Raw genomic sequence first — 13459 nt, 5'->3', positions numbered from 1 at the left:
GCTGACAACTCCCCACTCTATTTCCACTCAGCACAGGGCTCTGGATAAGGCTCAGTCAGTCAGAGCTGCTAGCATAATCAGGCGGGGCTTCCGCCCACTCAAAGACCTCTGGCTCTGCCACTCTGTCCGGTAACACAGGCGGGTGCCCTCTCCCGGGGCGCTTGGAGGAAACTCTCGCTCACTATCTGCGCGCGCAGACCAGGATATCAGGCCGGCAGTCTCACGCTCTGAGTGAAACCCCCAACCGCATGGAAAAGTTCCAGCATTGGAATTGGCTCTCGCTCCATCCCCGTGCGTGGCTTTTGCAAGGCGCTAGGGCAGCCCAAGATTCTGCTTTGGCCCACACAAAGGCCCCTGACTCTGCCCCTCTGTGCAATAACACAGGCACGCACTGCCGAGGCACTTGGAGGAATCTCTCGCTCACTATTTGCGCGCGCAGACCAGGATATCATGCTGGCCGCATTTCCCTCTGAGTGAAACCCCCACCAGCACGGAAAAGTTCCACCGTTGGAATTAGTTCTCGCTCCCTCCCGTGCGTGGCTTTCCCAGGGCACTGGGGCTACCCAGAGATTCCGCTTTCGGCCCACACAAAGGCCTCTGACTCTGCCTCTCTGTGGGACAACACGGGCGCCCACTCCCTGGGCTTTGGAAGGAATCTCTCACCCACTATCTGCACGCGCCGACTAGGGGATCGGGGAAAATGGCTGCCCCGCTTGTCTTTCTTTGTCTGGGTTTGGCGCGAGTATTAGCTTGTATTGCCCAGGTTGCCACAGGAACAGTTTTTCCTTGGCTTGGATCTCCGTGCCACAGCCTGGTTCTGCCGTTTGTGCCACGGCCTGGATCTATTCACCCCCTTTGCCCGCCTCAGTTTCTATATTCACAGATCCCAGAGAAAGCCGCCCTGTTTAGGTTAGTGCGGAAGGTGGAGCATTTCTTACTCCCTATTTCCTTTGGGGTTTGGTTATATATTTAGCCAATTTTTCGCTCGACCATAACTTCGGGTGTATTGCGAAACATCTGGAGGCTCCAAGGATAGGTTTTTCTGTTTCTGGTTGAAGATCTTGTTGAGTTTTGGGGGAGATTTATCGGTATTGCTTCCTACCTCGCCATTACTCTGACGTCAAAAATCACATTTAAGTCTTTTATCCATTTAGAGTTTATTTTTGTGACTGGTGTAAGTTGGTGGTCTAGTTTCATTTTTTTGCAGGTAGATGTCCAATTTTCCGAACACCATTTGTTGAAGAGGCTGTCTTTACTCCATTGTATGCTCTTACCTCCTTTGTCAAATATCAGTTGTCCATAAAGGTGTGGGTTTATTTCTGGGTTCTCTGTTCTGTTCCATTGATCTATATGCCTGTTCTTATGCCAGTACCAAGCTGTTTTGAGTACAATGGCCTTGTAGAATAACTTGATATGAGGAAGTGTGATACCTCCCACTTTATTCTTCCTTTTCAAGATTGCTGAGGCTATTCGTGTTCTTTTTTGGTTCCATGTAAATTTTTGGAGTATGTGTTCTATATCTTTCAAGTATGACATTGGTATTTTAATTGGTATTGCATTGAATTTATAAATTGCTTTGGGTAAATAAACATCTTAATGATGGTTATTATTCCTAATCATGAGCTTGGTATATGCTTCCACTTGTTTGTATCTTCCTTGATTTCTTTTATCAATGTTTTATAATTTTCTAAGTACAAGTCTTTAATCTCCTTGGTTAAATTTACTCCTAGGTACTTTATGTTTTTGGTTGCAATAGTGATGGGGATTGTTTCCTTAATTTCTCTTTCTGACAGTTCTTTGTTGGTATATAAAAATGCTTCTGATTTCTGAGTATAAATTTTATATCCTACCACAATGCTGAATTCATTTATCAGGTCCATTAGTCTTTTGACTGAGACTTTAGGGTTTTCTATATACAATATCATATCATCTGCAAATAATGATAGTTTTACTTCTTCTTTTCCAATTAGGATGCCTTTTATTTCTTCTTCTTGTCTGATTGCTGTGGCTAGGACATCCAGGACTATGTTGAATAAGAGTGGTGAAAGGGGCCCATACCTTGTTCCTGATCTTAAGGAGATTGTTTTTAATTTTTGCCCATTGAGTAGGATGTTGGCTGTGTGTTTGTCATAGATGGCCTTTATCATGTTGAGGTATGTTCCCTGTATTCCCACTTTGCTGAGAGTTTTTATCATAAATGGGTGCTGGATTTTATCAAATGCTTTTTCTGCATCTATTGAAATTATTATGTGGTTTTTCTCTTTCCTTTTGTTTATGCGATGAATCACATTGATTTGCGAATATTGTACCAGTCTTGCCTACCTAGAATGAAACCCACTTGATCATGGTGTATGATTTTTTTTTCATATATTGCTGTATCTGGTTGGATAATGTTTTGTTAAGAATTTTAGCATCTAAATTCATCAGGGATATTGGCCAATAATTTTCTTTTTTTGTGTTGTCTTTGCCTGGTTTTGGAATCAGAATTATGCTCGCCTCATAAAAGGAGCTTGGAAGTTGTCCTTCCTCTTGAATTTTTTGAAATAGCTTGAGAAGGATAGGAGTTAGTTCTTTGACTATTTGGTAGAATTCACTTGTGAAGCCATTGGGCCCCAGGCTTTTGTTTGTTGGGAGTTTTATGATAACTGTTTCGATCTCATTTGTTGTAATCAGTCTATTTAGGTTTTCTGATTCTTTCCAATTGATTTTTAAAATCTTATATGTGTCAAGGAATATGTCCATTTTATCTAGGTTGTCTAATTTTTTGGCATACAGTTCTTCATAGTATTTTCTTACAATTCTTTTATATTTCTGTTGTGTCAGTTGTTATTTCTCCACTCTCATTTCTAATTTTATTTATTTGAGTCCTCTTTTTTTCTTAGTGAGTCTTGTTAAAGGTTCATTGACCTTATTTACCTTTCCAAAGAACCATCTCCTTGTTTCATTAATCCTCTGTATTATTTCTTTAGCCTCTATGTCATTTATTTCCGCTCTGATCTCTATTATTTCCTACCTTCTACTACCTCTGGGCTTTACTTGCTGTTGTTTTTTCTATTTCTTTTAGATGCAGGGTTAAGTTGTTTAATTGAGCTTTTTCTAGCTGTAAACTTCCCTTTCAGGACTGCTTTTGCTGTGCCCCATAAATTTTGAGTTGTTTTATGCTCATTATCATTTGTTTCTAGGAATTTTTTTATTTCTTCTTTGATCTCATTGTTAACCCATTTGTTATTTAATAACATGCTATTTAGTTTCCAAGTGTTTGAGTATTTTTCAGTTTTTCTATTGTGGTTGATTTCTAGTTTCATATCATTGTGATCAGAGAAAATGCTTGATATGATTTATCTTCTTAAATTTGTTGAGATCGCTTTTGTGCCCTAATTTGTGGCCTATCCTAGAGAATGTACCATGAGCACTTGAAAAGAATGTATATTCTGCTGTTTTAGGGTGAAAGGGTCTGAAGATATTTACTAAATTGAGCTAGTGTGCACTTTAAGTCTGCTGTTTCTTTGTTAATTTTCTTTCTTGAGGATCTATCTGGTGATGTTAGTGGGGTATTGATATCCCCTACTATTATAGTATTGCTGTTGATCTCGCCCTTTATATCCATCAAAGTCTGCTTTATATATTTAGGCGCTCCTATATTAGGTGCGTAGATATTTATAATAGTCATATCTTCCTGTTGGATTGTTCCCTTTATCATTATGTAGTGAACTTCTTTATCTCTTACTATAGCCTTTCTTTTAAAGTCCATTTTGTCTGATATAAGTATTGCTACCCCAGCTATTTTTTCATTTTCATTTGCATGAAATATATTTTTCTATCCTTTTAACTTCAGTCTATGGACATCTCTTGATTTAAGGTGTGTCTCTTGTAGACAGCATATGTATGGGTCGTGTTTTCTTATCCATGCAACTACACTATGTCTTTTGATTGGATCGTTTAATCCATTTACATTTAAGGTTATTATTGATATGTAGTTGTTTATTGCCATTTTATTCTTTAAAGCTGTATTTCTCTTTTGCTATATTTTTTCCCCTTTGATCTGTTTACAGCAGGTCCCTTAACATTTCTTGTAGCATTGGTTTGGTTGTAATAAGTTCCTTGAGTTGTTTTTTCTTTTATCTAGGACATTTTTTATTTCTCCTTCAATTTTAAATGATAGCCTTGCTGGATAAAGTAATCTTGGTTGTAGGTTCTTGTTCTGCATTACTTTGAATATTTCTTGCCATTCCCTTCTGGCTTCAAGTGTTTCTGTTGAGAAGTCAGATGTCATCCTTATGGGGGCTCCTTTGTAGGTGATAGCCTTTTATCCTCTAGCAGCTTTTAATATTTTCTCTTTATCACTTAGCTTTGGTATTTTAATTATGATGTGTCTTGGTGTAGATTTCTTTGGGTTTCTCTTTAATGGAATTCTCTGTGCTTCTTGAACTTGTGTGACTTTTTCCTGCATCAATTTAGGGAAGTTTTCAGCTATAATTTGATTGAACAAAGTCTCTATCCCTTGTTCTTTCTCTTCTTCTTCAGGAACCCCTATGATGCTATGATGCGGATGTTATTTCTCTTCATGTTGTCACAAAGCTCTCTTAGAGTTTTCTCAGAATTTTTGAGTCTCTTTTCTTTTTGCTGCTCCGATTCCGTGCCTTTGTTTATCTTGTCTTCTAACTCACTGATTCCATCCTCAGCTTCATCCATCCTGCTTTTAATTCCTTCCATTGTGGTCTTTATTTCTAATATTGTATTTGTCATTTCTGACTGATTTTTTTTTTTATTTCAGTGTCCTTTTTTTATACTCGCTATCTCTTTATTTAGTTGTTTGTTATGATCATCTATTGTTGTTCTAAGATCTTTGAGCATCCTAACAATCATTATTTTAAATTCTGCATCTGGTAATTTGGTTATAGCATTTCTCTTGATTCAATTGGGTTGCATTTCTCTGCCTTACCATTTTGTTTGTGTATAAAGGGTGTGGCCACTGTAATTTAATAGGTGTGTCCTCTGTGTTCCCTAGGTGTGGTCTGTCCGCAGGCCCACCACCCCCTCTGCTGCTGCCTCTAGCGTTCAGGAATGTGCATTGCTGGTACCAGCTGGCTGCGGCTGTCACTGCGGTTTCTGCCTCTCCTCCACAGGAAGGGCTGTGTTCACATGCCCAGGTCTACAAGCCTGCGCCTTTGGCCTGCCATTGCAGGTGGGGCTGCGCGCTGCACCCTGGGCCACAAGCCTCAGCACCGCAGGCAGGGGTGAGCACCTTTGCTCAGCTGCAGGTGTCCACCTATTCCTGGGCTTTCGCCCTGCCCTCACAGGCAGAGCTGCACTCCTGACTCGGGCGCAAGCCCCGGGCTCCCCTGGGTGGGTGGGGCTGCGTGCCTGTGCTCAGCCACGGTTCTCCATCTGTTCCCGGGCCTTTGGCCAGCCCCGTGGGCAGAGTTGCAGTCATGCATCAGGCCACAAGCCCGGGCTCTGCAGGCCGGGCGGGGATGCGTGCCCTCGCTCAGCCATGGGTCTCTGCAGATCCTGGGCTTTTGCCTTTCCCCTGCAGGCGGGATTGCAGGCAGGCCGCAGCTGGCCGGACCATTTTCATGTGCCCCTTCTGCCCCCGCCAGGCGGGACTGAGCTCATGCCAGGCCTCAGTCACGGCTGGCCTGGCTTCCACCCCCGCCAGACTGCACTTCTGCGTCCAGCTACTGCCTGCCCTCCAGCAAGCCCTCAGCAGTGTGGTTGGGGGCACTGCACCTCAGACCCTAGCACTCAATACTGTATCCTTAAGGCTCCCTCCTTCTAAGCAACTCTGCTCTGAGTGCCATGGGAGAGCTTGTTTGGCTGGTGTCCTGCTTCCCTTTGCTGGTATTGCTGTTTCCAAAGGAAATAATTTGCTTCAGATTTGGGGGGTGACTCGGCCCAGGGGTTAGGGTGGCTGTCCCTCAAAATGTTTCTGCCTGTGCCTCCTAGATTACACTCTCTTCCTGCTACTCTGGTCCTCTCCTCTCTTCCTGTCCTCCAGAGCCCCTTGTGAGTGGTTGTGAAAGAGGTTTTCTGCATTGTTCCTTTAAGAAGAATCCTGGGTCTGAGAAATCTGTCTCTTTCTCACAAACAGTATCCTGACTTGTTTCTCAGCTAAATACTGTCTGTATACCTCTTCTAGGCTCTGGGGCTGCAGGCTGGGGCTTTGTTCCTGGGACTCAGTACCCTCACCTCTCCACTAAACTCACTTCCCGCCACGCGAGTCTCTCTGGACTGGCATTCACACCCAGGAGCTGGGCCGCTTTCTCCACATTTCCGCTTTTCCTACCAGTCTCTGTGTGACTTCTTCGGTGTTCCTTGGTTAAAGAGTCCTCTTAGTTTAGTCCAAGGTTGGTTTTTCCAGATGATGGTTCTTAAAATTAAGTTGTAATCCACTTTGGTTGTGGGAGGTGGAAGTTAGTACGTCCGCCTACTCCATCGCTATCTTGCTGCAACTCAAGGATCTTTTTAATAAGTAACATACTATAATGTTAACAATATAGTTTTATTTCTTTTAGAAAATTTTCATTTTGGTTTCTACTTTCTTCTTTGGGTAGAAAGCCAACATTTCTTGGTTACTTGGTTTAATAGCAAAAGACAAGAATTCTGTGTTGCTGCATGTCAGATACATTTGTGATGGCAGTTCATGTTTCAGAGAGGATCCCAAGCCTTGCTTGTTACTTTTCTTTCTCAACAGGAGTAGCGCAGTTATCTTGGTGAACTAGCAAGGATGTCTTCAGGCCGTTCTTATTTTCAGTGTCTTGTTTTCTTTTCATTTTATAACACTACTTGGTCATCTTTTTTTACATTTGTGACTTATATTAAGTATGTGGCTACATAAAACATAGCATATTGAGGTCAAGCAGGGATGTTTAATGAGACATCTCACCAATGGTGCAGGTATTACCCAAACAGTGAAAATAGATGTGACATTCACCATAGATTCATCAGATGGCGAAACTGTGTTGCATGCAACTTGAACCTAGAATCATGTACAGAAGGGTAGATGTATTATTTTACAATAAGACTGATTAGAAGCTTCCAGAGGAATGAAACCTATGCTGAAGAAATTTGAAATTTGAGGACTTTCAATAATTTAAAATATTTGGCTCCAGCCAGTTGGTTCAGTGGTAGAGCATCAGCCTGGCATGTGAAAGCCCTGGGTTCAATTCCTGGCCAGGGCACACAGCAGAAGCGACCATCTGCTTCTTTACCCTTCCCCCTCCTCCTTCTCTTTTCTCCTCCCACAACTAGGGCTTGAATAGTTCCAGTAAGATGGCCCTGATTGCTGAGGATGGCTCCATGGCCTGCCTTAGGCACTGAGATGGCTCAGTTGCTAAGCAATAGAGCAGCAGCCCTAGATGGGCAGAGCATCACCCGGTAGGGGCCTTGCCAGGTGGATCACAGTCAGGGCACATGTGGGAGTCTGTCTCTTTGCCTCCCTGCCTGTCACTTCACTAAAAAAAGGAGGAAAAACTTAATTATTAATGTTTTATCACAAAAATAATACATGTTCAAAGTATGAAATTGAGAAAATACAAAAAACTCATGAGGATGAAAATCAGAATCACCCAGAAGATTAGCCATCATCAATTTTGGTGTTTTTCTTGGATTCTATTTTCTATGCCTTTATATACATATAAACATATTTTTAACAAAATTATAATCCTAAATTGTATATATTTTTTATTCTCTTTTTTTTTAAGTGAAAGGAAAGGAGATAATGAGAAAGACTCCTGCATGTGCCCCAACTGGGATCCACCCAGCAACCCCATCTTGGGCCGTTGCTCAATCAACCAAGCTATTTTTAGTGACTAAGGCCACTCTTGGACCAATCGAGCCACTGGCTACAGGAGGAGAAGAGAGAGAAGGTAGAGAGAGAGGGAGAGAGAAGCAAATGTTTGTTTCTCTTGTGTGTCCTGACTCAAAATCAAACCTAGATGTCCATATGCCAGGCCAGTGCTCTAAACACTGTAGTCTTTTTTTCATTTACAATTAAATTTTGGCCTGACTAGGCAGTGGTGCAGTGGATGGAGTGTTGGACTGGGACCCAGAGGACCCAGGTTCAAGGACCCAAGGTCACCAACTTGAGCACAGGCTCATCCAGCTTGAGCATAGGGGGTCACTGGCTTGAGTGTGGGATCATAGACATGAACCCATGGTCACTAGCTTTGAAGCTCAAGGTTGCTGACTTGAGCTCAAGGTCACTGGCTTGAGAAAGCGGTCACTTGCTCTGCTATAGCCCCTCAGTCAAGGCACATATGAGAAAGCAATCAATGAACAACTAAGGAAACTAAGGAGCCGCAACGAAGAATTGATGTTTCTCATCTCTCTTCCTTCCTGTCTTTCCCTATCTGTCTCTCTCTCTGTCTGTCTGTCACATTAAAAAAAAGTATTAAATTCTGATAACTTTCCCTTGTTCTTAATTATCTTTAAAATATTTTAATATCAGTCTTTTTAAAATATTTAAAATATTTTAATAGTTTATTATAACTTGTTTACCATTTTGACATTGTTGAATATTTAATTCTCAATTCCTTTATTAGTATATCATGTGGCATAGTGGCGCAAATACAAATATATTTAATAAAAATCACCCTTTTAAGTAGGAAAAGCTTAAAATTTTTCTTAGCACTACCAAGTAGCTTTATTATCATCAAAAGGTTATTAAGATTCATTAGCATAGATCTAGCTCAGAACTTGACTAAATTCTTTGTAGGTTATTTTTCCTGTGTAATGGTTTGCATAGTGAGCTTATGACCAGAGAATAATCTAGCAGTGCTTCTGTGTGAGTAAAAACAAATACAGATTTATTTTTTGAGTACTTAGAGTACTGATATCTACTTTGGGCTTAATTTGGTGATATACAATTGAAGAAATAAATTTTCTACCTCATGCCTGTCTTACAAAAATTATTCCCAGAATCTATAATATCTACTTACAGAAGTCATGTGTGATATTGCAGAACAGAGTTATGAGTTAGTTGGTTAATGTAAGCCTTATCAGGATTGCAGAGTTCGAGCATAAAAATAAAATATGTACTTCAGAATATACTGGCTCAAGTTATTCTTACTAGAATTTAAGTTTTGTGCACTTTGACTTTTGGGTCCTATATCAGTGATGTAGGATTAAATTTAGCTCTACACCTGGGATGAAAACTAACAGATAATGGTATTCGAGTAGCTATTCGAATACCATTCTAATCCCAGATAGAAACTGCTTGTCTGCAGATATATGTCATGCTCAGATAAAACTGAAAAAAATGCAACACAAGTGAAGGCTGAATTCCAATCACATTGTGTGGCCATCCAGCCTGCAGCTCTCACCAAGGTCCCAGAGCTCCCGGCCTCTGCCGGTACCTGCTGCTCATCTCCACTGCAAGTACCAGCACCACTGGAAACTTCCAGAGAAAAGCTGAACCTATAAAATCAAAGTATATTGTAAATTAGATGCAATCTGTAGGTATGCTTAATTTCAAAACTTTCTAGGATAAAATCATAACATTAAAAACTCTTCTTCCCTAAAAGAAAGGAAATGTGAGGGTGTGGGGGGATAAGACATACTTTGCACTAATCAAGTCATAACCTTGCTTCTTAAATTGTGCTTAGACCATTATAAGCTTTTTTATATCACTTTATTGAGGTATAACTGACATACAGAAACCTATAGATGATGTATATAACTTTATGAGTTTGCTGTTAAGTATATACCCATGAAACAAACCACTGCAGTCAAGGCCATGAATTTGTCAGTCACCTCCAAAAGTTCTCTCCTGCCCCTCCCTTTTCTAATAGTGATTTCTCTGTTATGGTAAGAGCACTTAATAGGAGTTCTACTCTCTTAGCAAATGTTTATGTATGTAACAGAGTATTGTTAACTATAAAGGTCCTATAGACCATGTGTTGTATAGATCTCCAGAGCTTGTACACCTTGCAATGTGGAAACTTCCAGTCCTTTGACTGACACTCCTCCATTTCCCTCTCCCCCAGCCCCTGTAACCATTATTGTCCTCTCTAGTTCATGAGTTTGATAACAAGCTTTCTAATTACCCGGATGGCACTATCAGAATTTGAGTAGAAGTAGCTAACTCACTTCTATTCAATTTCCTATCATGTTACTAAAAATTCTTTGTCCTTCTTTAGACCTGCCTTAAAGTTAAATATCTGTCAGGAAAAAAATAGATGTTTCCCTTTGATTTTCATCTATAACATATGCAATGCACTCCTTTCCAAATGCACTTACCGATATCAAGGTGGTAGGTATAGCTCAACCTCCCAGTGTACATGTTCCTAAAATAATGTGCTTACATTTATGTTTCATCTATAGATTGTATATAATATATATTATAGAGATTTCTATTTAATTCTAGATCTTGCTTAAAGTGAAATTTTGCCTAAAGTATTTTTGTCTATTTTGTTTTTAAGTGAATGAGCATTGGCTGTTCCATGATGATTGTACAGTAGAAAGATTCTGTGACTCTCCTGATGGTGTCATGATTTGTGGCAGTCACGATGGAAGAGAAGTATATGCAGTGACTCATGACCTGACTCCCACCGGAGGCTGGATCATGCAGTTCAAGGTGAAAATGTTATGGTCTTGACTACATAAATAACCATATACTAGCAATATAAAAATGAGAAGAAAAAAAACTGTAGAGACAAAGATCAGCTAATATTTCATTGGCTTAATTAATATACTCTTGGAAAAATAAAATGTAATATTAAGGTAATATACAAAGTCAACTATATATAACTTAATGACTTAAAGTATTTTATTTCTGAACTATTCCAAGGTGAATCTTTCATAAAATTAAATGTGTTTCTGCTCAAGGTTAAATACTAACAGCAAATATTGACTATAAATATGTGGGATATCATCCCAGTTTCCTGAGTTAAATCATTACACAGCTTAGGCAATCTTTTTCTTCAAGAGAAGATTAAAACTATTATGGTTATATCTACTTTTTTTACAAGAGTATTTTAATGTTTTTGAAGAAAGAAAATTATGGAAAACAAAGGCACAAAAAGCACTAATGACAACATTAATTTTGGCCAAGATTTTATGTCAACCAATTTATTCTGTCTACCTTAGTCTCACTGTATTGCAACAAATGTCACAATATGGCTATTTCCATCAACAAAGGGTGCTTTGCCTTTTTTAAACTACCTTCTGTTATCACTTCATTGTGTCTTACTTACAGTTGAAAGTGATTTATTGAGAGTCATAGACTGTAGGACAAAATAGTAAACTTGGTAAAACTGTTAGCATTCCTTCTTGGTCAGCATTCTGCCAAATAGAAGTGCCAGACCATTAGCACAACAAACAACTTGTAAGAGAGGGCCAGGCCTTCCAAGGCAGTTAGCCTGCATGGCAAAAGCACAGCTTCCAGCTTATTTCCAAAATCTCGGCACAATATATTTGGCACTTTCTATAATTTGTCACCTTGAGCAACTATGTCAACTTTCCCACCCATCAGCAGAACAAATAATGAGCCTGAAAACACAGGGTACATGTGCTGCAGTGTCTAGCTAGTGATCAGCAACTTTCTTCTGCCAAGTCCTTAGAACAGAAACATGTAATGTGGGTTTAATATATTAACAATCTCGCTTTCCTGTTTATTAGATCTCTGTTGGATGTAAAGTGTCTGAAAAAGTTGCCCAGAATCAAATTCACGTGCAGTATTCTACTGACTTCGGTGTGAGCTGGAATTATCTGGTCCCTCAGTGCCTACCTGCAGACCCCAAATGCTCAGGAACTGTTTCTCAGCCATCTGTATTCTTTCCAACGAAAGGATGGAAACGGATCACCTACCCACTCCCTGAAAGTTTAGAGGGAAAGTAAGTAGAAAATTAAAATAAAGCCTGGTTCCATCATCCAGAAGTAGATTAGGGGACAGGTGGAGCCTGAACTTCTGTGTAATCGTGGTAATACATTGCCGTCCTCCCTAACCCTAAAGGCTCTCTAATTGGTGACCTCCATGAGCAAACTCAAGGAGACCTCAAGTTGTAATTCTCAGACGTATCAAGATGGGCCCCGGCAGGCCCTTTCCTGTTTCCTACCTCCGTGTCTGCCAATGGGACAGAGCAGTAGTGATGGCTTTGAAGGCAGATGAAAAGGTGTGTGGTACCACGTGGACCTTGCAGACTCTGTTCCACCACACATCGTGTGCTTCCCACATTACGGCCTTGTCAGTCCATGAGAGATGGAGCCGGGAGCAAAGTCCTGACTCAGCATGCTGTTCGTACAGCTCCTACCTCTTCATACTACTGGTACACATATGGTTTGTAGGCTTCACTTTGCTCTTATCAAAGCATTATGTTTTGCACCTGCAGTAAAAAGTAATTAGCTTGGAGCAGTCATGAGCCAAGATGATTAAACTATTCTTTGAAAAAAGTGTGGATGAGTTAATTCAAGGCAATTCCAAAAGACTTCTCTTTGAAAGTAAAATTAGGGAAAAAAAGATACATTAAAGAAAGTGATAGGTGAGGCTCCACCATATGAATCATAGAGTGTGGCGAAATGAAACCTTCCTGTAAAACAGAATTGTGATATATGACCAGAACACATAGAGCCTTTGAACAGGTGCTTACACCCAGCTCTTCCACTGTCCCCTGGATGCCATTTACTACATAAGCATCTACAGTTTTCTAGAACAAACTCGCGGGGCACAGTCAGTTAACATGCAAAGCAAGCTAAATCAGGATGCTTTCAGCTGCCGTAACAGAAAACCCAATCCAAACTGGCTCAATTAAAAATGCAATGTATCTATAATGGAAAAACTCCAAAGATAAGTGGATTCTAGGATTAGTTGATTCACAAGCCCAACAGTGTCTTCTTTCCTCTTACTCTCTGTTCTACTTCCCACATAGTGGCCACACACGGCCTTGAGGCCGGTTCCCTTAACATAGATGACTTTCTGAAACCTGGAGCAGAATGCATTCTCACCTGTGTGCAGTGGGAGAGAAGGAGCTGCTCTCCTTTCAGAGAGAGCCAGAGCAAGCACCTCCTTGCATCCCACTGGTGTAAATAAGCTCAAGAATGCCGTTTCCTGACTCAGTCAGTAGTTAAGGGAATTATGTCAAATGATTATCTCATATGACTCACCTGGGGTAAGAGGCATGCTTGGGGAGCCACCACATGTCCTTGCCTCATTTCGCCCTCCTGTTCTCCCTTTTCTCTTTTATATGAAGTATGATTTACACTCAGTAAAATGTACATATCCTAATTGTTTAGTGCAGTGAGTGCTTACCATTGTGTAACCCATGTTAAGCACCCCACGAAACAAAATAGAGAATATTTGTGTCACCCCAGAAAATCCCCTCATGCACTTTGGACTCTTTACACCAGGGGTAGTCAACCTTTTTATACCTACCGCCCAATTTTGTATCTCTGTTAGTAGTAAAATTTTCTAACCGCCCACCGGTTCCACAGTAATGGTGATTTATAAAGTTGGGAAGTAACT

General features: G+C 40.5%; 1 protein-coding gene across 1 annotated transcript in view; it reads left to right on the top strand.

The window, feature by feature from the left end:
- The window catches only part of RELN (reelin), a 673979-nt gene that overhangs the window by 625216 nt on the left and 35304 nt on the right, over positions 1 to 13459 (top strand). Inside the window, exons 51-52 of the mRNA XM_066238313.1 lie at positions 10422 to 10576; positions 11620 to 11834. Of these exons, the coding sequence (XP_066094410.1) occupies positions 10422 to 10576; positions 11620 to 11834 (370 nt within the window). The remainder of the gene's footprint in view (positions 1 to 10421; positions 10577 to 11619; positions 11835 to 13459) is intronic.

The sequence above is a fragment of the Saccopteryx bilineata genome, chromosome 7 (assembly GCF_036850765.1).
Source record: "Saccopteryx bilineata isolate mSacBil1 chromosome 7, mSacBil1_pri_phased_curated, whole genome shotgun sequence".
NCBI lineage: Eukaryota > Metazoa > Chordata > Mammalia > Chiroptera > Emballonuridae > Saccopteryx > Saccopteryx bilineata.
The sequence above is the reverse complement of the archived record's forward strand: the minus strand, read 5'-3'. Positions and strand labels throughout refer to the sequence as shown.